Genomic DNA, 25,572 nt, shown 5'->3' with positions numbered 1-25,572 from the left:
TGCAATTGGAAACTTTGTTGAATTTTGTTCTAAATTTTTCAGGTTCATCTTTGGAGAAATATTGTAAAATTGAGTTTCTGTTTGATGAAAATGATATAATTCTTTGACAGACTCTCCAGATTGTGGTATTAGGCAATTTTAGTAGTAGTAGTAGTAGTAGTAGTAGTAGTAGTAGTAGTAACAGTGGTTGAATTCTGCTTCCGGCCTCACCCAGTACCGGTGTGGGAAGATGGCGGCGCAAATTCTTGTTTGCGGCGGCCTCACCCAATATTGTCCATGCAGTGTCTTTGTCCACGTCTGTGTCAGGAGGATTCGCCCATTCCTCACCGACGAGACGGCACAGGTGCTCATCCAGGCTCTGGTCGTCTCCCGGCTGGACTACGGCAACTCCCTCCTTGCTGGCACCCTGGCGGCGGCCATCATACCTCTAGAGCTTGTTCAGAAAGCTGCAGCTCGTCTAGTGTTCAACTGCCCTAAGTTCTCCCACACAACTCCCCTTCTCATGTCCCTACACTGGCTCCCATTAGCTGCTCGCATCCAGTTTAAGACTCTGGTGCTAGCCTACAGGGCAGTGAAAGGAACAGCTCCTTCCTATCTCAAGGTCATGGTCAAGCCCTACACCCCCACCCGACCACTTCGCTCTGCTGCCTCAGGACGCCTGGTTGCCCCGTCGCTCAGGGACCCCTGCTGCCGATCAACCCAGTCACGGCTCTTTTCTGTCCTGGCCACACAGTGGCGGAATGAACTCCCCACTGATGTCAGGACAGCGGAGTTGCTGCCCATCTTTTGGCGCAGGTTGAAAACTCACCTGTTCAAGAACTACTACCCTGTTACTTGCTCTTAGCACTTACTGTATTCACTCATTAAAAAAAATCTCTTTCTTGCGCTTTTACTTTAGCACTGGTTTTGCTCTTAGATGCTTGTTTAGAGAGAAGATGCACTTATGACCTCTGATGACTTGTAGTTAAATGCACTACGTTAAATGCACGTATTGTAAGTCGCTTTGGATAGAAGTGTCGGTAAAATGACTGTAATGTAATGTCTTCATTTGATGGCTGGCAGAGCTGACGCTGGATCAGCTGGGAGAGCTTGGTCTGTTGCGTCCTGTGGCCCAAGGGACCATGGCCCTGCCTGGAGCTGCGCCCGAGGAGTTAACACTGAAGGTGGTTTGACAGGACGCGGAAGCGGTGCAGGCTAACCTAACTGCTAGCCCATGTGGACCGGCATTTCTGATAACGCCTAGGGTAGTCTGGCGGCGGCATCACCTGGCGTTGACTGTGTTTTTGGTGTCGTTGTGTGGTGAGGTGTGTCAAGGGTGTCTGGCTGGAAGAGCTGGCATTGGATTGGCTGAGGGAGCCTGGTCTGCTGCGTCTGGTGGGCCCAAGGACCACGGCCCTGCCCAGAGATGCGCCCAAAGAGGAAACACTGAGGGTGGTCTAACAGAACACGGAAGTGGGGCAGGCTAACTGACTGCTAGCCCATGCAGACCGGCAGTTCCAACAGTCATCCTGGGCCAGGGTGACTGTTGGAACTGTTTTTTTTGTTTTTTTGTTTTGTTTAGGTTGGATATATGTGTTAGTTTGGATATGTGTGTTCTTGTAGTTTTTGGATTGTATTTTTGTCTTTGTGTTGCACCATTGTGGGCTGGGGTAAACAATGTTGCGTTTCATTTCATGTACGCAAATACATGAAATGAAATGACAAAGTGGTCCTGATTCCTGAATTGGGAATACAAAGCTCCCCGAGACTGTAACTGTGGTTGAGGGCTATAGGCTACAGGTAGTCCCCGGGTGACGAATACCCAATGGACGGACTAGTTTGCGCGACGCTCACTGCGCGTTTCAGGCGGTTCGTCGGCCTGAGGGAGAACAACGTCACACCGTCGTTGCGGCATTTTAGGTCAGATCGCATAAACGTTGTGTGCGTTGTGTTTTGACTTTTACCCTCGTAATCATGGCTTCAAAGCATAAATCTGATGCAAGTGATGGTGATGCCTCGAAGAAAAGGAAAACGATCACGACTGAAATGAAAGTGGAAATAATAAAGCATCTGGAGAGAGGTGAAACGCTCGTACAAATCCCCCCCCCCCACTTACCTTGTGAGGTGGGGAGGCGAGCCTCGAGCGGGCTCTCGTTTCTGGTGTCAAACGGCCGGCCTCCGCCGGTCGCGACCCACTCCAGGGGCAGTGGCAGGTGGGGAGTTTGAAATGTAAAAATGTTTCTTTAATGTTTTTTATACCTATACACACCTCTCTCTCAATTATAAATACTGTGCTGTAGTTACATTTATTATTATTACTGCATTATTATATTGTTTTAGGTAAAATATATACTAAGACATTTGACTAATTGACGCTAGATGTGAGCTGTATGCAACTGTTCCAACTTACATATGCCGGCTGCCATTCCCCTCATCACATTTTCTTTTTATATATCTTATAAATCCGTATAATTTTTTTTACATGATGATGCTGGTCACGTGGCTTGGGTCCTGGACTCTTCTGGTGGCGCCTGGGCACTGCTTGGCATCCTGCGCATCATATTCTTCATACGTTTTATAAGTTCGTCATAATTGTTTTTATCCTCTTTCAATGTTGTATTGTGTAAATTGTGTAAACACAACACTCATTGCACGTTGTCCATCTTGGGACAACTGTTGCTCTCCCTGAGGTTTCTTCCTATTTTTTCTCCCTGTTAAAGGTTGTTTTTTTTTTAGGGAGTTGTTCCTTATCTGATTAGAGGGTCTAAGGACAGGATGTTGTGTTGCTGTTAACCCCACTGAGGCAAATTTGTAATTTGTGATATTGGGCTATACAAATAAAATTGACTTGACTTGACATACAAATTCGTTTTACGAACAGACTCAAAAATGGAACTCGTTCGAAATCCAGGGACTGCCTGTATAAATAAACATGACTTGATTTATGTTTTTGTAAATCACTTTTTTCTGTGGGTTTCTTTGTTGTTGAACAAACATAGACTGTGCTATAAAATGTGTAAATGATACGTGTGTATATTTATTTATTTTATTTAACCAGGAGGATCCCGTTGAGATTACAAACCTCTTTTTCAAGGGAGACCTGGCCAAGATAGGCAGCACAGTTACAAAATCACACAGTTGCAAAATTACACATTTGAAAACACAAACAAAAGACAAAAAAATTAGAAAAAAGTAAATTACAAGCAGATTATAAAAAACAAGTGCATGTTGTGAAATCAGCTTCAAGTACTCTCAATTTGGATTTAAAACGGCTCAGTGGGATTAACTCTGTAAATTCCCAGTCATTCTGCAACATATTCCAGGTTAAAGGTGCAGAATGAACAAAAGCCTTTTTACCCAATTCAGTGCGGGCATATGGAACAGAAAGCAACACATAGTCAAGACAACGAAAGGAGTAAGGGCCATCCAGCACTTCTCAGTGCAGTTAAGTCACAGATGTAGGAAGGCAGTAGACCGAAGATTGCCTTATATATAAAATTATACCAATGACTGAGCCTTCAGGTGGCCAGAGCAGGCCATCCCACCCGAGCATACAACTCACCGTGATGTGTCAATGATTTGCAATTGGTAATAAATCTCAAAGAAGAATGGTAGGCAGTGTCTAACGTGTGGAGACTTTGAGCAGAAGCATTCAGATACAAAAGATCTCCATAATCCAACACAGGTAAAAAGGTGGCAGCAACAAGTCGCTTTTTTACATTTAAAGAAAAACACAACTTATTTCGAAAATAAAAAAGATTAAAATGTATATATATACACTACCGTTCAAAAGTTTGGGATCACCCAAACAATTTTGTGTTTTCCATGAAAAGTCACACTTATTCACCACCATATGTTGTGAAATGAATAGAAAATAGAGTCAAGACATTGACAAGGTTAGAAATAATGATTTGTATTTGAAATAAGATTTTTTTTACATCAAACTTTGCTTTCGTCAAAGAATCCTCCATTTGCAGCAATTACAGCATTGCAGACCTTTGGCATTCTAGCTGTTAATTTGTTGAGGTAATCTGGAGAAATTGCACCCCACGCTTCCAGAAGCAGCTCCCACAAGTTGGATTGGTTGGATGGGCACTTCTTGCGTACCATACGGTCAAGCTGCTCCCACAACAGCTCAATGGGGTTCAGATCTGGTGACTGCGCTGGCCACTCCATTACCGATAGAATACCAGCTGCCTGCTTCTGCTCTAAATAGTTCTTGCACAATTTGGAGGTGTGTTTAGGGTCATTGTCCTGTTGTAGGATGAAATTGGCTCCAATCAAGCGCTGTCCACTGGGTATGGCATGGCGTTGCAAAATGGAGTGATAGCCTTCCTTATTCAGAATCCCTTTTACCCTGTACAAATCTCCCACCTTACCAGCACCAAAGCAACCCCAGACCATCACATTACCTCCACCATGCTTAACAGATGGCGTCAGGCATTCTTCCAGCATCTTTTCATTTGTTCTGCGTCTCACAAACGTTCTTCTTTGTGATCCAAACACCTCAAACTTGGATTCAGCCGTCCACAACACTTTTTTCCAGTCTTCCTCTGTCCAATGTCTGTGTTCTTTTGCCCATCTTAATCTTTTTCTTTTATTGGTCAGTCTCAGATATGGCTTTTTCTTTGCCACTCTGCCCTGAAGCCCAGAATCCCGCAGCCGCCTCTTCACTGTAGATGTTGACACTGGTGTTTTGCGGGTACTATTTAATGAAGATGCCAGTTGGGGACCTGTGAGGCGTCTGTTTCTCAAACTAGAGACTCTAATGTACTTATCTTCTTGCTCAGTTGTGCAACGCGGCCTCCCACTTCTTTTTCTACTCTGGTTAGAGCCTGTTTGTGCTGTCCTCTGAAGGGAGTAGTACACACCGGTGTAGGAAATCTTCAATTTCTTAGCAATTTCTCGCATGGAATAGCCTTCATTTCTAAGAACAAGAATAGACTGTCGAGTTTCAGATGAAAGTTCTCTTTTTCTGGCCATTTTGAGCGTTTAATTGACCCCACAAATGTGATGCTCCAGAAACTCAATCTGCTCAAAGGAAGGTCAGTTTTGTAGCTTCTGTAACGAGCTAAACTGTTTTCAGATGTGTGAACATGATTGCACAAGGGTTTTCTAATCATCAATTAGCCTTCTGAGCCAATGAGCAAACACATTGTACCATTAGAACACTGGAGTGATAGTTGCTTGAAATGGGCCTCTATACACCTATGTAGATATTGCACCAAAAACCAGACATTTGCAGCTAGAATAGTCATTTACCACATTAGCAATGTATAGAGTGTATTTCTTTAAAGTTAAGACTAGTTTAAAGTTATCTTCATTGAAAAGTACAGTGCTTTTCCTTCAAAAATATGGACATTTCAATGTGATCCCAAACTTTTGAACGGTAGTGTATATATATATATATATATATAAGTATATGTGTCCCAATGATAGAATCCCACCTTTTTGCCAGAAAATCATGTTATCACACATTTTAACTTGAGCTTTAATATCAAAACAGAAGAAATGTCAAGTAATGCCTTTGTGCGAAATTAACTCCTTGGCTATACTGTGTGGTGGTTTTAAAAATTGTTATGTAAATAAAGCAGTTTCTTAATATTTTCATTATTCTAATCATTGAAAAATTATAATTATTAACACATCTTATTATCTCACCATGTAAACACCAAATTCCATTGTTTAGGGGTCAGGAATAAAACTGTTCCCTTTTTCTTTTTTTTTAAGCAATATATTTAATGAATTTTGTTTGCAAATTACATCAGAACAAGTAATAGCACAGTACAGCAACCATTTTCACCCCCCCCCCCGCTCCGCTTTTCTACTTGTTACAAAATTAGGCTCTTTGCAAAACTTGCTGACCCCTTCCCTCTTAGTTTTTTGCCCCAGGCAACAGACATTCCTGTAGCTGAGCGTCGTCCACTGACCCCTCGGGCAAGTGCACGGTCATTGTACAGGCGCGGATCCCCCCCAGGGGCTCCAGAACATTGAAAACCCTGTCCCACACGTCCTGTTCAGGATCATACCGCTGCACAATGTCCACCATACACTTGCTATTCCAGGAGTAGCCTCCCACCACATAAATCTTCTTATTAAACACCGTCACCCCGACATCGCTCTGACCCCGTGGCATGGGCGCCACCACAGTCCACTGATCCGTCCTGGGGTTGTAGTACTCACAGGCGAGGACATCATCATAGTCGGTGCTGCCCCGGAAGTGGTTCCCGCCTATGACATAGAGGCGGTCTTCAACGGTGCACATGCAATGTAGGCCACGGAGCTCGGTCATGTCTGCCCGCTGGCTCCACTCATTGGCCTCCGGATTGTAACACCATAGCCCCTTTTGGAAAGTGTCCCTGGTGATGCCACCTGTGTGACAATGGGGACCGTTAATGAGACAAGGAGAGATCAAGTGTCACTGTTAAATGCATTCCATCTATCCATGTGTTCATGAAAAGGCAATGCAATACACTGAGAATGAGTGAAAAAAAAAAGGAAAAGTATTAACCGAGACAAAGGGAATTTGTGTGTAGAGGTCTTGGTTTTGGTGAGAGGCATATAAGTGCATGTATACAGGATATTTTTTCAAGATTTCTACACATATGTGGATTGAAGAAGGGAAAGTGAACAAGAAACACTTTGTCATCCATCAATAACCACTGCTGATTTCTGCTTGGGCAAGGCACTAAGCATCTTATTGCTCCAGTAAAGCTTCTCAGTGGTGAGCAGTAGAAGACGTGTCTGCACAGGACAAGACCCAGTTGCATGTGACTGAAACAAGTTGTCTGGTGTAGACCCCCTGGGGCTGGTAGGGGGGAATTATCTTGCCTAGTTATACACACACACACACACACGACTGTAAAAGAAGAAGCGTTCATGGGAACTGTTTCTGAGGTGTAAGGAAAGTGGATTTTCCATGAGAGAAGTGTGACTCTTGACTGAAATATCCATCTCTACAGCACAGTCTAAATAGATCATGAGTCTCCGACCTGCTTGTTCCCTGGCTGGGACTGCTATGTCCTTGTATTTCTGGCATCTAGGAAATAACTCAGGCTATTTGTCTGTTTTTTTTGGGAGGGGGGGTCTTTGTCTTCTTTGGGACTGATAAATGGTCAAGAGGGTGAAGCGATATGAAAATAGAGAAATTGAGCCGTGGGTCTCAGGCGGAGAAGCCCTGTGTCAGCGCTCTTCCTCAATGTGGCCATGAAACAAAACACCTTCAGCGGGGGAGATTTACTCACGCCTACCCCAGCTCACCTTATGTGTATTTATTTTTTGTTTGTTTGAGTGTGTGTGTGTGTGTGTGTGTGTTATGTGATAGTTGGCTTGAGTTCAGCAAGTCAGCATTGCCCTGCAACCACACAAACATGCCGGCAATCCGTGATAAAAATTACATACAGTACAGCACAAGACACTGATGCATTTTATGCATTTTATTTTGTGAGAAAAGCCCTGTGATGGCCTGGCGTTCTGTCCAGGGTGTCTCTCCGCTTGCCGCCAAATGACTGCTGGGATAGGCTCCAGGATCCCCGTGACCCTGAGAGCAGGATAAGCGGTTCGGATAATGGAATGGATATATATATATATATATATATATATATATATATATATATACACATACATACATACATAGATACATACACACACACACACACACACACACACACACACACACACACATATATATATATATATATATATATATATATATAAATTACAGGTATGATGGCATGTATATCATTTAAAACAGGGGGACCCCTCCTTGGGGCACGGGGCCATTGTGTTGCATTGTGATGCTTATTGAAATGAAACAAACAGGATTAGAACTTTCTTTTTTTATGGTAGCCAAATAAGAAGTTTGCGCCGTATAAAGAGTTTTACTTGTCGAATGAATCACAAGAAAGACAAAGGATGTAATACAATATTGTAAAAGTAGTACAAATAAGTATAAGTCAAGTCAAATCAATTTTATTTGCATAGCCCAATATCACAAATTACAAATTTGCCTCAAGGGGCTTTACAGCAACACAACATCCTGTCCTTAGACCCTCACATCGGATAAGGAACGATAAGTAGCTAAGGGAAGCTAAGAGAATGTTGGGTATTACAGTTCTCTTCTATACGATGTGCAAATAGCAGGGATTAGGTCAATAGAAGTCTGACCCATTCACATGTCAACAATATAGCAAAAATTTAAACAGATATTGAGTTCTTGGATTATAGTATGTCTTTTTTCAGTATATATTCCGTTTTCTTTTGCATTTCTTTTTTTTTTAACAAATATGCAGGAATTCTTGGTCACATTGAATGCAAAGACAAACAGTTTGCATATATGTTTGATATTGTTGCAAAAATCTAAATGAGTTTTTTGCAATGTGACTTTAACCTTAATCAGTCCTCCTGTTTAAAGAGGACAGTGAGAGAATATGTAGTTGTAGTGCAGCGGAGCTTTGTTTAAAGGTCAGACAGGCTTTGAAGGCGAGTGTGCTGTCTGAGGTACACGATGGTCAGGCACACTCCCCCGCTGCAGGATGCTCGACTGTCTCCAGAGGAGCAAACAGTAATTTGGCACAAAAACAAAAAACAGGCTTTCTGGAGCTGGAGGCTAAAGAGGGCTGTTTTCATTACGCCCCCTTTCCTTCTCACACCACGAGCCCACGAATAGAATTCATCTTCTCTGTGTGTTTTTTGTTTTTTTTTGCCACCATGAAACCCCCTCAAACACATGCAAAAGGAAGGCTGAATTGTTAACTGAATTAATTCATTTCTTGACCTTAAGGTTTGTAAGGTCATATGTTTTAAGAAACATTTTATAAAGTAGAAAATAATTCATTCAGTCCTTGAGCGACAATAAAATGCCAATTGTATTCTATGTAATTAAGATATAAATAAAACTGATAAGTTAGAATTTGTTATGACTTAAATTGACCTTACAACAACAGTTATGATTTAGCTGACAATGCGACAGTGATAGGACAATCGAGGGGCATGGTGAACCCAGTGGCTTACATGAAGCCAATATTTAATAACAATATTTAACAATATTTAACAAAGCATGGGTTGCATTCCAGGTGCAGCTGTTCTATTTACCAGGACGGCTTACTTTTATTACTCTTACACTAAAATTATTATATAGCCGTCGACCCGCTGCTGCTTAAAGACGACACAGCGCCTCAGCAGAGGACTGCAGGTCTGCAGGTTTTCACCTTTTTTAACGGCTAGCCGATGCAGGTCAACCACAGGTCTTTTGTGTTTCCTGACTTCTCGTACCCACAGGGGCCATTTCTGTTCTCAGAGACATGAGCGTGCCGTCGGCTGAGTGTGTTAGGAAACTACCTCTTATCAGCCTGAGGGGAGTCTAGTAATGCTTGTTACTGCAGAACAGGAAGTGGTTTGAAAACAGGTCAGCCAAAAGCACTATGTCTGCTTCTGTCTCACGTCGATAGCTGATTTCTTGGCAGACTGTCCCCTTGGTAATCTCTCAACAGATATGGCTATTTGTGTATTTACTAACTGGAAGAAATGCACATGTATTTTGTTGTGTTCTGACAAATGGTTCATTTACCAGGACAGTTTACTCCCAATAATAAAATGTTATTTTCACAATTAAACAGGTGCAATGAATTATGTTTTTTGGTTATTGTTGCTCACAAAAATTCCAGTGCTTGAAATCATTATATCTTTGAATTTATAAATAATAATATTGATAATTAATTACATTTATATAGCGCTTTATCTTGACACCCAAAGCACCTTGAGGTGAAGGGGGGGGAGACTCACCTCAACCCTCACCAAAAAGAAGCGATAATAATAATAATATGATAATATGAAATAATAATAGGCAACAGCTTATTGCACAACCCAACCAAAATGAATGACTAAAAGTCACCTCAGGGAACAGTTTGTTTATCTGGGCAGACTTCCCCAGTATTGGTTTTATCGCTATAGTTTGCGATTACAAAACTGAGAGGTTTTACTTAAAACCTTGTTGGCCATTTTGATGTTTGTTTGGTCTGATGATTTTTTTTGAGGTAAGATTTCTTACCTGTATTATTTTCCAACATTTCTTCTTTAAGGCTACAATCCTGAAGATTGTCATGTTTGTTTTAAGATACTGGCAGCAACAGTAACACCGGTAATTATACTGGTGTTGGACAACTAACAGCGTTGCCAGTGCTGTTGGGCCACCACCCTCTTCACCGCCAAACAACAACAGAAATAAAAAAGACTGAACCTTCTGATGTTTTACTATCTATCTGCTGGCAATGGTCTTCAACTAGCTTGGCTAGCCGTATCATGTTAGCCATGACAATTTTGCTTCTTCTTAAAACTTGTAGCTACCTACCTTATTATTATTATATATTATTATTATTATTATTGTTGTTATTATTATTATTATATATTATTATTATTATTGTTATCATTTCTTTCACGTTTCCTGTTTTACATCCTGTAGAGCTGTGTCCAAACTATGGACCTGAGGCACTATAGGGCAGATGTCACTTGATTGACAGTACTTGTCGTAATATGTGGGCTGTTCCGAGTAGGGCGATGTTCTGGACTGCATAGATGTTGATGTTGCCTGGGATACAGTTGGTGAACTTTTCCATTCCGTTCTTCACGAGTCCTAGAGCTCCGATGACCACTGGTGTTGTTTCGGTCTTCATTCCCCCACATCCTGTTGATTTCAATCTCCAGGTCTTTGTACTTGGTCAGCTTCTCTGTGACTTTCACTGAGGTGCTTTTTTCGTATGGTATTGCCATGTCGATGAGCATGCATCTCTTTTGCTTCCTGTCCTTGATAACGATGTCAGGCTTGTTGGCTTTTATCTCTCCGTCAGTGTGGATGGGCATATCCCAGAGGATGGTGACATTGTTTTCAGTGACCGTCTTTGGCTGATGTTCGTACCACTTCTCAGTCGTCTTGATCTTGTAACTCCTGCAAATCTTGCAGTGCAGGTATGCTGCTGCCTTGTTGTGCCTGTACATGTACTCGGTCTTTGCCAGTTCCAGCAGCCTGAGACAATGTGGTTGATGGTTTCTTCACACATTCCACAGATTCTGCATTTTGGGTCTGTTCCATCTTTGATGATGTTATGGTGATAGGATCGGGTAGCCAGGCTCTGGTCTTGTGCAGCGATTATCAGGACCTCCGTCTCTGCTTTCAGCCTGGTGCTCCTCAGCCACTGGTGTGTCTTTTGTTGGTCCATGTCTGCGTCTTTCATTCTTTTTGGGTACTTCCCGTGCATTGCTTTGTCGTCCCAAGTTTTTTGCAGTTGCCGCTGGCCATGGTGTTTTGCCTTCTGCTTCACTCATTTGGCATAGATGGTAGTTGCCTCATTTTCTGTTGGTGGGGTTTCTGGGACATCAAGCTCTTTCTTGAATTGTGCAGCTTCTTTATTGATGGAGTAGATCTGATATTTTAGTATTCGGAGGAATGGGTCATCTGTTTTTGTCAGGTATGCATCCAGTCCGAAAGTGGTAGTCTTGAAGGTCATTTCGAGTTGGACTAGGCCTCGTCCCCCTGAAGCTCTTGGTAGGTACAACCTGTCGATATCTGCTTTTGGGTGGTGAATTTTCTCCATGGGCAGCATCTTTTTTGTCTTGGTGTCTAGTCTCTTTATTATTATTATTATTATTATTATTGTTAGTATTCTGCATTTGGCTTTGGTGAAGACGTAAAACTTGATATGGTATCACCTTCCCTGCGAAGGTCCTACCCAACAGTAACCATTAAATTAAACAGCTATTTAAAAGCGGTCATGATTTGAGTATTGGTGGATTAGATTTCATCTTAGTTATTACAACAGTGATACATGGAAAGTATAAAAAAGGACATTTGTTTTTATGTAAATCCTCAGGATTGTAGCTGTAAATGTTTCTCTTGCATGCAACTAAACCTAACAAGATGGTTATTATCAATTGCCACTCAGGGGATTTGGGATCTGTGGTGGCCTGGGGGCCTGTCCAGGGTGTACTCCCCACTTGCCGCCCAATCACTGCTGGGATAGGCTCCAGCATTCCCACGACCCTGAGAGCAGGATAAGCAGTTTGGATAATAGATTGATGGATGGATGGATAGGATTTGGAGTATTTCACAGTACCTGAGACATACATGAGATCCCCGTGTACTGTTCCAGCATGTCCATAGTGGGGCGCTACCATGCATGTCACAAACGTCCATTCATTCTTCTTCGGGTCATAGCACTCCACTGTGTCTGAAATTTAAAACAGAAGGGTGGGGTGAAACTTTTACAAACTTTTACAGTGGTTAACCTTTTGTCAAGTCAAAGAATGAATTACTTGTTGGCCGAATTTTAAAAAAAAAGAAGAGAGAGACAGCAAGATGAACTCTTTGAACTACTTTACCATGGCAAAACCTGGGTGATGTGTCTTTTCTGTGAAAGTGTACGTATGTATTCAGTGTCCATACAAGAAATTACATCCTGAAAGATCAAAACCTCCTTATTACTTGCTTTGCTAATGAATTACAGTTGTAAAGCTTGGTATTTAACACTCATTTTCACTGCAGTTTGGTCAGGCCAATCTAAACCATCTGAGTTTCCCTTTAAAATGAATTATGTAAACCCATTATTATGTAAACATGACATGGATTTTTAGAAGGCCATTGATAAAGGCACTTTGGACAAAGCTGCATCTAAGTTCACTAAAGTCTCTGTTAGTATTCAGTAACACCAACACAAGAGTCTTCAGTCCCCCATTATAAACCACATACTTAGAATCTTTTAATAAATCTTCCTCTTCTTCTTTTGGCTTGTTCCTTGTTTCTCAGGGGTCACCACAACGGATTTGACAGTTTCCATCAGTACCCTATATGGGTACAGCACCAATGGCAGTGGTTGTTAACCAAGGCCTTGACTGGTCCAATATGGTCTTGTCAATCCGCATAATGATTTGACAAAATTTTACATCGGCTGCCCTTCCTGACACAACCACTAAACCTATGGACAGGGGCACAGGTAAAGAGTTGGATGCCATTCCAGTATTCATGGACTTGCGCCTATGCCTGTCGTAAAAATCTTTAAATAAATCCTCAATTCAATGGTTGAGTAAAAACGTTCTCTTTTTTTTGGATCCCCCCCTCCCCTTTTTCTCTCCAATTGTATTCGGCCAATAACCCCACTTTCCCGAGTCATCCCGGTTGCTGCTCCACCCCCTCTGCCGATCCAGAGAGGGCTGCAGACTACCACATGCCTCTTCCGATACATGTGGAGTCGCCAGCCGCTTCTTTTCACCAGACAGTGAGGAGTTTCGCCAGAGGGACGTTGCGCGTGGGAGGATCATGCTATTCCCCCCAGTTCCCCCTTGCCCCCGAACAGGCGCCCCAACCGACCAGAGGAGGCACTAGTGCAGCGACCAGGACGCATAACCACATTCAGCTTCCCACCCGTAGACATGGCCAATTGTGTCAATTGTGTCTGTAGGGACACCCAACCATGCTGGAGGTAACATGGGGATTCAAACCGGCTGTCCCCATGGTGGTAGGCAATGGAATATACCGCCACACCACCCAGATGCCCTAGTAAAAACCTTCTTGACTGGTTCACAGTTTCAATTAATTTAACCTCGCTGTCATTCTCATTATTTCTCTCCCAGGCCCACACTGTCTCAGATTGTTTTTAAAAGGAAAAGATAACACATAGGTAGATAGATTTTGATATAAATGAATTATTCATGCAGGTGACTGAAAATAAAGAGCTCATACAACCGAGATATCTGTCTCTGAAAGTTAGTTTTGTTTTGTTTTTTTGGCTGGGTTACAACATCGTTGAGTGTTTCATGAATGCTGCCATTAAAAGTGTTTTAATCACTCAGAGAAATCCCCTGCAATGTTTTTTGTAAATGTTCTGATGTAATATCAGCGCCACCGATGGTAAGACTTGAGCTATTGGGATCACAAGTCATAACATTAACCGTTTCTGTTTTTTTGTTTTTTACCCCACTTTGCTGTTCTAGGGGACACAGTCTAATTCATACTTGCTGTCCTCCAAGTTACTTTACACCATCGTGTATCGACACACATTGCTCCTACAGAAGACTGCATGGGACCTCTTAGTGGCATTATAACAGTCATACAAAAACATTCACGACTTTCTCCTAAATGGCTGAGCAGGCCTGAAACTTTTCTTACGGGCTCTCAGCTAAACCCCTTGAATGTTTTTATGTTACATTTTCTATCCCTTTAAAGGTAATTGTCTTCTCACCGATCTCTCCTGAGGCATTCCTGCCCCCGACTGCATAGAGCTTCCTCTTGAGGGCACTAAGGTGGAAGAAGGTCCTCTTCTCATTGAGTGAGGCTATCTGAAGCCATGTGTTAAAGCGAGGGTCATAGCGGTAGGCGCTGTCCACTGCTGTCTTGCCCTTGGTGTCATAGGTGCTCTGGCCTGTGGAGCAATTGTTGATGTGAGCTCAGTCATGTCAGTCCAATGATAACGAAAGAGTGAAGAGCATGAAACATTTTTTATTCTGTTTGAAATGTATGTGATGGGGCTATATTCATTTCATACGTGTTCCAAGCAGTCCCAGGTGGAAGTATACAATGTGGTAACTTTATCACTGGGGTTTTTAGGTTTTTGCTACAGCCCCAGATACGAATCGTGCTAGTTTGTTCCCCCTTTTTTTGTACTAGGAATATATATATAGTAGGTTCTCTGACCTCCGACAATGAAGAGAAAGCCTCCCAGCAGGGCAACACCATGCTGGTATCGTGGCACATCCATGGGTCTCAGTGCCCTCCAGTGGCCGATGTCCTCATCGTAAAGCCTCAGTTCTCGGCTGACCACCAACTGCTGCCTCATCACCCCGCCCAGTGCCAGCAGATGTGTGGCATTTGAGCGTATTCGTGTGCGCTCGCTCTGGAGGGCCGGCTGAAGAAAGGGCATCATCTGGTAATTACTGGCCTCCAGCAGCAGGTTGACACAGGCTGTTTTGGAGCGCATCATAGGGTTGCCTCCTTCCTGGTCATCCTGAGAGATCTGTATGAGCTCCACTGGGCTCATCAGCGGGAAACGGATATGCCGCATTAGAGCGTAGATGGAGGAGAGGCGTTTTGGGGCATCATGGTCTAGCCAGGCTTGGACAATGTGGTACAGCTCCATTTCAGAGAAGCCTGTGATGGAGTCACTAGCCAGGGCATTGGCTATGCTGGTCTCTGACAGTTGCAGATAGCGGCCACACCGCACTAACTCTGAGAGGTTCTGGCTCACAAACTCAACTTGGTTTGTAATCCAGAGAGGAAAAACACAGTCACAACAATCATTGGAGTATTCATCATTCTAGTTCCAGTCCAGTATTTTCACAAAATTAATCTGATATTTTATCAAGTTGGAGGGTAAAAGAGTAAATTCTTGGTTTGGTTCCTGAACTGGAAAAACTGAAGAAACTTTTTCACAGAAGCTTTAAGCTAAGCTCTCCTATAAACTTTGCAAGCCACATCAATTGATTGGATTAGATTCGTTTTCACATTACTCACCTACATTCACCTGCACATCCTCCAACAACAGGTCTGTGGCAATACGCTCCACCTCTACACAGTTGTCAATAGTAATCTGCATCGCAGACATTAAAATAGACCAGATAGAGTTGGTCAGTATGAGTCGAGAGGTAGCCATCTGCTTTGCACTCTATTATTAACAGTTAAAATGCTCTTCATTTGCAACAGAATTTGCATTGAGAACAAATGTCAAAGTGTTCCAGAGAAGAAAAAGCAGTAACACAAGGAGGGGATAACAACAGAAAGAAAGAATGAAATACGAGGCAGGGGTGTCGGGCTAATATCAAAAACACTAAGTATTTTAAAAGACAGGTTTTTAATCTTGAAAAACATTTCTGTCATGCTACTATTTTCTCTCTTGTTCCCTATCCCTTGTTAACTTATAACCAAGATATATATGGCTCACCCATATTGTTTTCCCTGTTCTACTATAGATGCAGTGGTGCTATAGGAAGTTTGTGAACCCTTTAGAATTCTCTGTATTTCTGCATTAATTTGACCTACATACAGATCTTCATTCAAGTCCTAAAACTAGATAAAGAGAACCCAACCAAACAAATAACACAAAAATACACTTTCATTTATTTTTTGAGCAAAATTATCCAACTTAAACATCTTTTTTTTTTGGAAAAAGTATGTGATCCTTTGCCTCCAGTAACTGGTGTGACCCTCTTGAGCAGCAATAACGTCAACCAAACGTTTCCGGTAACTGGTTTTTCTGTTGGAGGAGTTTTGGCTCATTCCTCCTTACAAAATTGCTTCAACTCTGATGTTGGTGGGCCTCCTTGCATGATATGCTCTCTTCGGGTCCTTCAACACTAATTCTATTAGATTAAGGGCTGGACTTTGACTCGGCCATTAAAAACATTACATTTCTTCTGCTTTAACCACTCACTGGTAGACTGACTTGTGTGTTTAGCATTGTCTTGCTGCATGACCCACTTTCTGTTGAGCTTCAGTTCATGGACTGACACCTTGACATTCTCCTGTAGAATTTGTGGTACAATCCAGTATTCATAGTTCTATCAATGATGGCAAGCCATCCTAGTCCAGAGGCAGCAAAGTAGCCCCATACCATGATACTGCCACCACTGTGCTTAACGGTTGGGATGAGGTTCCTATGTTTGAAAGCAGTGTTTGGTTTTCGCCAAATATATAACTTCTCATTTAAACCAGAAAGCTCTATTTTGGACTCATCCATCCACACAGCATTCTTCTTCTAGCCTTCTGGCTCATCCACGAGGTCTTTAGCAAACTTTAAATGGCAGCAATGTTCTTGGAGAATAGTGGCTTCCCTCTTGTTATCCTGCCATGTATACTATTCTTGTTCAGTGTTTGCCTGATGGTGGACTCATGAACACTGACCTTCGCGAGAGAGGCCTGTAGACAGGTGCATGGGAAGATGCTTTAAGTGGGGGGGAGGGGGAGGACTGCCAACTGAATGTAAAATGAAAGATGTCATTGTATCTTTTTTTTAATTTTTTTTTTTTACTGTATAGCACATCACAGCCACTCACTAGGCTGGCTGCCATAAGCTACACACAAAGCATGAAGCAGCTCTAACGAATGCAAATGACCTCTCATTGGAATGATCTTTCAAAATTCTCCGTGCCGAATATTCTTCCAGGAAATTTTATATTTGGTTGAAGGGGCTCCTTGTACCGACCGACTCCAGTGGCCCTGGTCGTCCCAGCACAGGCAGAGGTAGCACTAGTGGGTGGTTGTTTACCAAAGCCCCTGCTGCTGCACTGTTGGAGTGACTGGTTGTGTTGCGCTGCTGCTGCTGCTACTAGCTTGAACCTTATTTGTGGTAGCCGATGGAGCGGATTCGATTTCAGCAGTCTTGTTGTTTTCATCCTTGCCATCCTCGGTAACAATACAATTGATAACATTCGTTTTTGTTTTTTGAAAAAATTAACGTTTCTTTAGAAAAAAATCTCATATTCTTTTTGTTTGCTGTTGCTTGAATGTGTGGGCGAGGGTCACATAGTTTCTTGGAGGAGGAGGAGTCAACAAATAGTTTAAGTAATTAAAATATATTTGTCCACACATACCTACAACTCTGTTTAAACCCATTCTACACACAATTAATGTTTTTAAAATTTTCATTTCAATATTTAAAGTTTACAATTACTGCTGAGTGTAAGATGCTACAGCCTGCAGCCACCACAAAGGGGGGGGGGGGCTAAAGCCCTGCCAGCCTCGCTTCCCACGCTAGTGCCTGTAGATCCTTAGTTGTTACCTTGGGTTTTTTGTGACCTCCTGGAATACTATACGCCTTGCTCTTGGAATGATTTTTGTTGTACGACCACTCTTGGGGATAGTAACAATGGTGCTGAATTTCTTTCATTTGCACACCATATTCCTGACAGTGGATTGGTGGAGTCCAAACTCTTTAGAAATAGCTTTGAAACTTTTTCCAGCCGGGTGAACATCAACAACATTCTGAGGTCCTCAGAAATCTCCTTTGATCGAGGCATGTTAAACTTCCACAAACCTGTGTGGTGAATACCAGACTTTGATAATGCAGACCCAGGTTTATGTTCTTTCAATAGATTTTATGTTCTTTGTTAAACTCAAACCTGATTGCCATCCCATTGATTTAGACACCTAACTCCATTTACCCCTTTAAATAAATTGGTAATCCTAGAGGTTCACATACTTTCTCCAAAAATTATATTTACTCAGGTACTCGGAACATTTTGCTCAATAGACAAATGAAAAAGTAAAAAAAAAATGTTGTGTTATTTGTTTAATTGGGTTCTCCTTATCTAGTTTTAGGACTTAGATGATGATCTGATCACATTTAAGGTCAAGCTTATGCAGAAATACAGAACATTCTAACATAACCTTTCTAGTGCCACTTAGCTGTATATAAACAGAATATAATGCATTGTTTTATTACATTCTAATCTCACTGCTGTAAAGCTTAAAGTTTGAGTAATAGTCGAATTTCAAGATGTTTCAAGCTGTCGAGCTCTTTGGGCAGGAAGTGATCATCAGCAGTTATATAAATAGGAAAGTGACTTAGCAATAATTGCTGCAAGATCAGATACTGATACAGTTTGATAATGCTAAACTGTGTCACTTTGCATTTATTGATCCCTTTTTCTTTAGTCAAACTAATGTAGAATTGCTAAGTCGATGCATTAAACAAATAAGTACAATTTCTTTCCATGAACTCAATCATACAATACAATCGGATCCAATGGGTGAACAACCTCATCAGTATCTTAATCAATGCGACAATTCGAAATAACCTCTCACCTCACTGCTTAGCAGCTGTTTACAGAAGCCAAGGACAGGAAGGACCTGCAGAAAGTTGGCAGCCTCCAGTGTGTCCTGCAGATTGGCCAGGCCCAGACTGATTTTGGACGTGTAGATGAAGTCAATGATGGTTTTCAGACCTGCTTTACAGACCCCATGCAGCTTTATCTCTCTCATTTCCTGCTCTCTCATCCCTCCTGAATGACAATGCAGAGGGAAAGGTGAATGAAGTGATTTGTAGTGGGATTTTTGGAGATTTGGAGTTTTCAGCGCTGTGTGGGATGCTGAATTTTGTATCCCTAAAATAAAATGTCCCCCTTTAATCGGGTGTCTGCATTTAAAAGCGGACCTTGGTGTTGCAGTTTCATTTCACAGTAAAAAATGAAAAACAGATGTCCGATTGACTCTTTTTTCATAGTTTTTGTTTGGATTATCAATGCAGTTTGTCAAGCAAATTAGCATGTCGGAAAATAAAGCGTTTTTCCAGTTGAAATTTGCCTGCTTTCTTGTTAAACCGTGTTGATAGTTAAAATTCTATTGGTAAGATAAGTAATGTAAAATTGGTACAAAAAATACACAGATATATCTCTTAGGGATACAAAATTTGGCATTGGGCTACAAGTGCAAGAGTCAAGATTGACTGTTGCCTCTGTAACACAATGACACAACCATATTTTGTAACTAATAATACTAATGCACACGTACTTTCTCAGATAGCAAAATTGCTGTGGCCTGATCCTGTCCCACACCCGACACTTTAACCGGCCCACATACCATGTGGAATGATGGCACTTGGGCGGTCTACTCCTGTTTGCCAGATCTGGGCAAGAATCAAGCCATAGCAATGCCACACGTGCCACATATTTGCCAAAGGTGGCCCATATTTGTTTTGTGATATTTGGGCTATATTCACCATTTACCACACGGGCCACTTCAGGGTCACATCCAGATTATATGTTGCCGAGAGCACCGCATCTTTGCCAAAAAAGGCCCACATTTGATTTGGCATATTTGGACCATAGTATTTGCTATTATACATGTGGGCCGCTTCAGGCTCACATCCATTTTGTCAGGGCCAGAAGAAGGCCATCAGTGCCGCATCATTGCCTGAAGTGACCCACATCTGGATGCTATCTGGGTTGGATTGATTAAACAACATAGCATTGATGTTTTATATGAGGGGGTATATCGATGCCTTTATATTGTAGGCTTACCGATGCTGGAAAGCTTACAGTTTTGTGGGGGTTGTACTGTGGTTTGTATGGTGGATGGACATGCAAACATTTTCTGCATCTTCGCAACCTACCAAAGAAATTTAATGCGGAACCTCAGAAGGGTGAGACTGAATTGCTTCCTCTTTTCTCATACTGTTTTACTGGTTCATCTGAGTGTGAAAGTGGCACACTGCAATTGTTTTCAGCACCACTTTGCAAAGAATTTTTGTCATAAGACCAATACATTAAATAATAAACAAGTACCTTCAAGGTATCCCAGGTTTCTCTTCCTCTTTTACTATGAGTTTAGAGTAAAAGGCCAAGCTAATTTTGCAATCTTCCTCTTGAACTCACTGCATTAACACCTACCAGTAAACATGGCCTTGAAATAGTCACTGGCTGAGGCCATGATGACTCTGTGAACAGGGAAGGTGTCTGTGCTGTCCCCTGGCACCAAGATAACATCACAGAGGGTCTTGTCTCCTCGAAAAGTCTGAAGGCCCTGTAAAAAGTAAAAAACAATCAAACATTTACTGATTCAGCATCAAGGGCTAGCAACATGAAGATTTTAAGATAGGGTGGGCTGATTGTGCCAGATGAAAGAATCCAACTTTTTTATCTGACTCCCTTAACCTAAATGCATGTTCAATAAACCACGCACGCACGCACGCACGCACGCACGCACGCACACACGCACACACACACACACACACACACACACACACACACACACAATATCCTATGGGTGTTATGTTGTTGTTTTTTTTTATCTCACTTTCAACCACTCTTCTGGTAGGCAAGTGGTTTTCTGCTAATATTTCCATTCCTCAAAAAAGTTTATAAACCCAATCAAACATTAAATAATGGAGTAAATCAATCAATCAATCTAATAATCAGTAAATCAATCCATCAAACAAAAAGCTACAAATACAACCAGTCAAGCAATAATCAATAAACTAATCAATCCATCAGTGTGTTAGCTGATGGAAAGTATTTTATAAAGTGAAACCGAAAGATTTTTTTTCCAAGGCTTTTCGAGAGTGTCTGTAGTCTACTGTACCTGCAAGATGGCTGCCCCATGTTCACTGCTGCTAAACACCTTGCACAGGGGCCTGGGGGGAAGGCTTGGCTTCAGCAATCGGTCTGGTTGGGTGGGGGGTGCCTCTATGGGTGCCAGAGCTGGAGGCTTTACGGCTGGAGATGGATTTGGAGCTGGGACTGGTACGGAGGGTCTGTCATCTTGGCGATCTAAGTGGAGGATAGTCATTGTAATCACATCTCACAGTTATTTATCCAGTGGCATTGCTGTGTTGTTATTGTTGAGTTGTTGCTATATCTCAGTTATCCTTTGAACTGTTTATCTTGTGCCCTTCCCACAAAGAGGCCAGGATCAGCAACAGTTCCTCTCGAATTGGTAGTGAGTCACTTGATTTTGGCTCAAGGGCACGTCAGCAACATAAATGCTTGCCAACATGAGGACTTTAACACAGACCTTTGGATTGAAAGGTTGGATTCAATACACAAGTGTCACATCACCAGCCTGCTCCTGTGTTGTGTTGTATTTTATTTTATTATGTTTTTTAATGATTTTTTATTAAACTTCATTATCTTGTTTTAGTTTATCTCAGGAGTGGAGGCAGACGAGTAGATGGGTTTAAATATTTGAAATTTAAAAATTTCATCTCAACTGATATCTTTTATGAATACTAATAGTATTGTAAATATACTTGTTAAAGTGGGTGTGAGCACCCAAGTGCTACAGCTGAATATCCATCCACAGTGGGACTCTGATTAAGGAGTGGACACGGAAGCAGATAATAGTTTGCAAACTTTATCTAGGCACTTGGTGAGAGGTACAAAGTATATGGATGTGTGTGGTCCGAAAATATAAACAGAAATAAATAACCATGTATGGTTTCATATAGGCATAGATTTTGTAACTAAATAATTCCTTAATGTACTTCACTAGCACATTAAAGTTACAGTTGGCAACTTTTTGTGTTTTATTTGGTAAAAATGCCATAATACCCTTTCAGCTATCAGTAATATAAGTTGTCTGAGGTGGCAGAGTTAAAGATGCTTAGAATTTCATTCGGAGTGATGAAGGACAGGATTAGGAATGAGTATATTAGAAGGACAGTTCAGGTTGGACGGTTTGGAGACAAAGCAAGAGAGGTGAGATTGAGATGGTTTGGACATGTGTGCAGGAGAGATGCTGGGTATTTGGGAGAAGGATGCTGAAGATGGAGCTGCCAGGGAAGAGGAAAAGAGGCAGGCCAAAGAGGAGGTTTATGGATGTGGTGAGGGAGGACATGCAAATGGTTGGCGTGACAGAGGAAGATGCAGAGGACAGGAAGAGATGGAAATGGATGATCCGCTGTGGCGACCCCTAACAGGAGCAGCCAAAAGAAGAAGATATTCTATTTCATCTCATTTTATTTTGGAATAATCTAGACTATTTTTTTCTTATCCATTCAGGTCTTGTGCAAGCTATAATTTATCTATTCAATCAATTTCCATTTGTTCTTTTAAGCATGTAGTATTTTAGATTCAAATGTCTCAGCTTTTCTCGTGATTTTTTTTCTAATGAAATTAGGTTGTAAAAAAAATAATTAAAGGTTTGTGGTGCAAACATGCAAAGTGAATATGAGCAGAGACCTTGAGGAGCCGGTCTGTTAGGTGAAGCTGCTGGTCTATCCGGCTGAGGTTGAGGTCTGGGTCGGTCCCTGGCCTGGTACCTGCTGCCCAGACGAGAGAGTCTGCGGTGTAGCCGGCCTGGCCCACTGTCATTGCCACTACCCCATAAAGAGGAGGAAAATAAGATGTAAATATAGTTGTCTTGATCATGTCAATTTGCATCCCTATTGAATTTAAGTACCATTCGCTGGTGGGGAGGCAAAACTGGGTTTTGACATGAAGTGAAAGTGAGGGTTTAAATCTTCAAATTCTGTGGGTTTTACATTTGTAAAATAGTAGATTCTGCTTTCAAGATTTATCATGTCTGTGTATTTATATGGGTACCTACCTACAGAAGTTCAAAAGCCTGAAACCCATTTGAAAGCAGTCCATTTGAAAGCAGTATCAAATAATTGCACAAAATATTTCACCTTGTAGTATACACAGTACAAAAAGAAGATCACCTTTATGAGAAAATGCTGAAACCTTAAAGTATAGAAAATGAAAAGGTGAATCCCCAACCTCCTTACCCCATTTGATTGGCCTCCTGGGGAGGGTGATTGTTGTTGCACCACGAAGAATTCCTGAGACAAAAATATATGTTGAAGAAAAAGTAGTTTTTTATACCTCATCACACAGAATATATTGTTTTTAACCCAAAGGAAAATATCCATATGTTTTTATTTTCCACATTTGTGGAGGTACTGACACATGCCTTTGACACATTTTGGGTCCCCAAACAGCACTGTCTCTTAATTTCAACAATCCTGCTCCAACTGACACCATTTCCTCTCCCTCTCCTCTCTCTCTCTCTCTCTCTCTCTCTCTCTCTCTCTCTCTCTCTCTCTCTCTCTCTCTCTCTCTCTCTCTCTCTCTCTCTCTCTCTCTCTCTCTCTCTCTCTCTCTCTCTCTCTCTCTCTCTCTCTCTCTCTCGTTATGTCGCCTTCTCTCTGTGTGTGTAGGAGAGCAAAAACATATTAAACTCTTAAAATTGATCAGTTTAGTGTTACTTTGCTTGTAAGCAAAAGCTCTATTATTATATCTTGTAGAATGCAATATTTTCTGTGGGGAAAAAAAAGCAATAGTCACTCTCTAAATCGTCCACATGTTTGCCGATTACACAGCCATAATCCACAGCAAGTGGAGCCCAGAGTACAAATCACAGAGTATAGCACGGTGGCCCAGTGGTTAGCGCTCGCTTCACAGCAAGAAGGTCCTGAGTTCGAACCCCGGGGTTGTCCAACCTTGGGAGTCATCCCAGGTCGTCCTCTGTGTGGAGTTTGCATGCTCTCCCCGTGTTTGCAGTGGGTTTCTCCGGGTGCTCCTGTTTCCCCCACCATCGAAAAGACATGCATGTTCAGGGGTTAATAGTCCTTTCTGTGCCCCTGACTGAGGCATGGCAAGACGAACTGGAGTTGGTCCCCAGGTGCTGCATGGCGGCTGCCCACTTCTCCTAGCTACACAGCTAGGATGGGTTAAATGCAGAGGAAAAAATAGCCCCACAGGGATTAATAAAGTAGTAAAAAAAAAAAAAATCCAATATGGATCACGTCAACGTTTGGCGTGAGAGTCTTACTAGAGAAAAAAAGAGGATGGCATGAGGAATTTACAAGCGGGGCACCCAAAGCCAAAGGTGAGAATGTTATTTTAGTCAGCCTTTGTCAGTGCTCTGTGATGTATGTGTCATTGTGACTCCTCTGTAGGTTTCTTGATTGCTGATGCTAACATTGAATTCACGAGAACTATGCTGATGTCGATGTCATGTTCTGTTTGCATTCGGTAATCTTCATCTTTGGGTAGTTTTTTGCCATTGCTATTTGATGCACTTATAGTCTGCAAAGTGGGCACGTTGCCATGTTATATGTTATATTTTAAAGCTGTTTTGGCTTTACCTCATGCATAGTATCCACAAAGATGCCCCCTATTAAGTTATCACCTCTGTGACATTAGCCTCATCTTGCTTTGTCATGTAGTTGACAGTATTACTTTTACTTCGAGTGCTCTGGCGTTTGGTTTATAATGTTTTCCTAGGACAGCCCGATAGATCGAAATGTCAAATACTTTATAAAACGAAACTTGAGGAAATTTAACATGAAACTTAATGGAAAAACTCTAGTTAAGATGTGTACAATAACATGGCCTGTTAGTAAGTGTTAAGTGAAGAGGCTCAGTGAAAGTCGATTTACAAGTTACCTGCTTCAGCAGACTCGTATGTAGTTACTTGGTGTAGTAATTTTTTATAGGTGAAGTGTACACCTATAAGTTCATGACGAATAGTTAGTTACCTTTGAATGCAGATAGTGATAGCCTGTGGCCTACCTGGAAGATAGCCTCCTCAACAGGCTGGTTCTAGGGCCTCCTTCCAGCCTGCTTAGCTGACCGATGGAGACCTCTCAGACAAACCGATGCGGCAAACGTCTCCTGTAGTGCAACAGGCTGGCTGCAGGATGAGGAACATCTGGTTGAGCACTACAGTTTCCCTGCCTTAACCAAGACCTCAGTGACTTCCTGTGTCGGTGTGTCACTTCCCTTTCTCTCTCGACCTCTTTTTGTATTTCAGAGCTCCCAGCTCCAAAGTTTGCATCAAACTACAAGAAAGAGACCCAGGACCTTTTAACGCAACTAAATAATGTGAAATGATTGTTAAACTAGATATAACATTCCAGTTGTATTCAGGCTTAACTGTATCAGTTATATATGACTTAACCTGTCCACTTGTTTGTGTTAGAAACACATTATTTCATCATCACTGGAATCTGCTGGAGATTTAATCCATTTCGTACTTGCTGTTTTTAACTCTAAACCAAAAAATGTTGCCAAATAGAACTTGAATGAAACTGTCAGGAAATTAAACCCTCTAACATTTTTTGGAAAAGCTTTGGGAGTTCACCTTATATTTCACTGTTTACGGGGTGCTGA

The 25,572-nt window shown here is 41.8% G+C and overlaps 1 protein-coding gene across 1 annotated transcript; it reads right to left on the bottom strand.

Moving 5' to 3' along the window:
- Nucleotides 1–5,823: 5,823 nt before the first annotated feature.
- On the bottom strand, nucleotides 5,824–25,128 carry si:rp71-68n21.9 (kelch-like protein 9). Its single transcript, XM_056289608.1, has 11 exons — nucleotides 24,973–25,128; nucleotides 23,184–23,237; nucleotides 22,636–22,772; nucleotides 21,038–21,225; nucleotides 20,347–20,479; nucleotides 18,764–18,960; nucleotides 15,476–15,551; nucleotides 14,660–15,217; nucleotides 14,208–14,387; nucleotides 12,087–12,200; nucleotides 5,824–6,351 (listed from the first exon to the last, which is right to left on the bottom strand). The coding sequence occupies exons 2-11, from the start codon at nucleotides 23,186–23,188 to the stop codon at nucleotides 5,855–5,857; spliced, it is 2,085 nt and encodes a 694-aa protein (XP_056145583.1). The 5' UTR covers nucleotides 23,189–23,237; nucleotides 24,973–25,128; the 3' UTR covers nucleotides 5,824–5,854.
- Nucleotides 25,129–25,572: the final 444 nt, after the last annotated feature.

Source organism: Lampris incognitus, chromosome 11, assembly GCF_029633865.1.
Source record: "Lampris incognitus isolate fLamInc1 chromosome 11, fLamInc1.hap2, whole genome shotgun sequence".
Classification (NCBI taxonomy): Eukaryota; Metazoa; Chordata; class Actinopteri; order Lampriformes; family Lampridae; genus Lampris; species Lampris incognitus.
This window is presented reverse-complemented; position numbering and strand designations above follow the sequence as displayed.

Bases quoted from the DNA above. Each gene is read 5' to 3' on its own strand.
- si:rp71-68n21.9 (XM_056289608.1), bottom strand. The intron at 20,480-21,037 runs GTACAGTAGACT...TACTTTTTACAG, and splicing joins ATGGGGCAGCCATCTTGCAG to GGCCTTCAGACTTTTCGAGG. The intron at 15,552-18,763 runs GTGAGAGGTTAT...TCTGCGATGCAG, and splicing joins AACAGCTGCTAAGCAGTGAG to ATTACTATTGACAACTGTGT.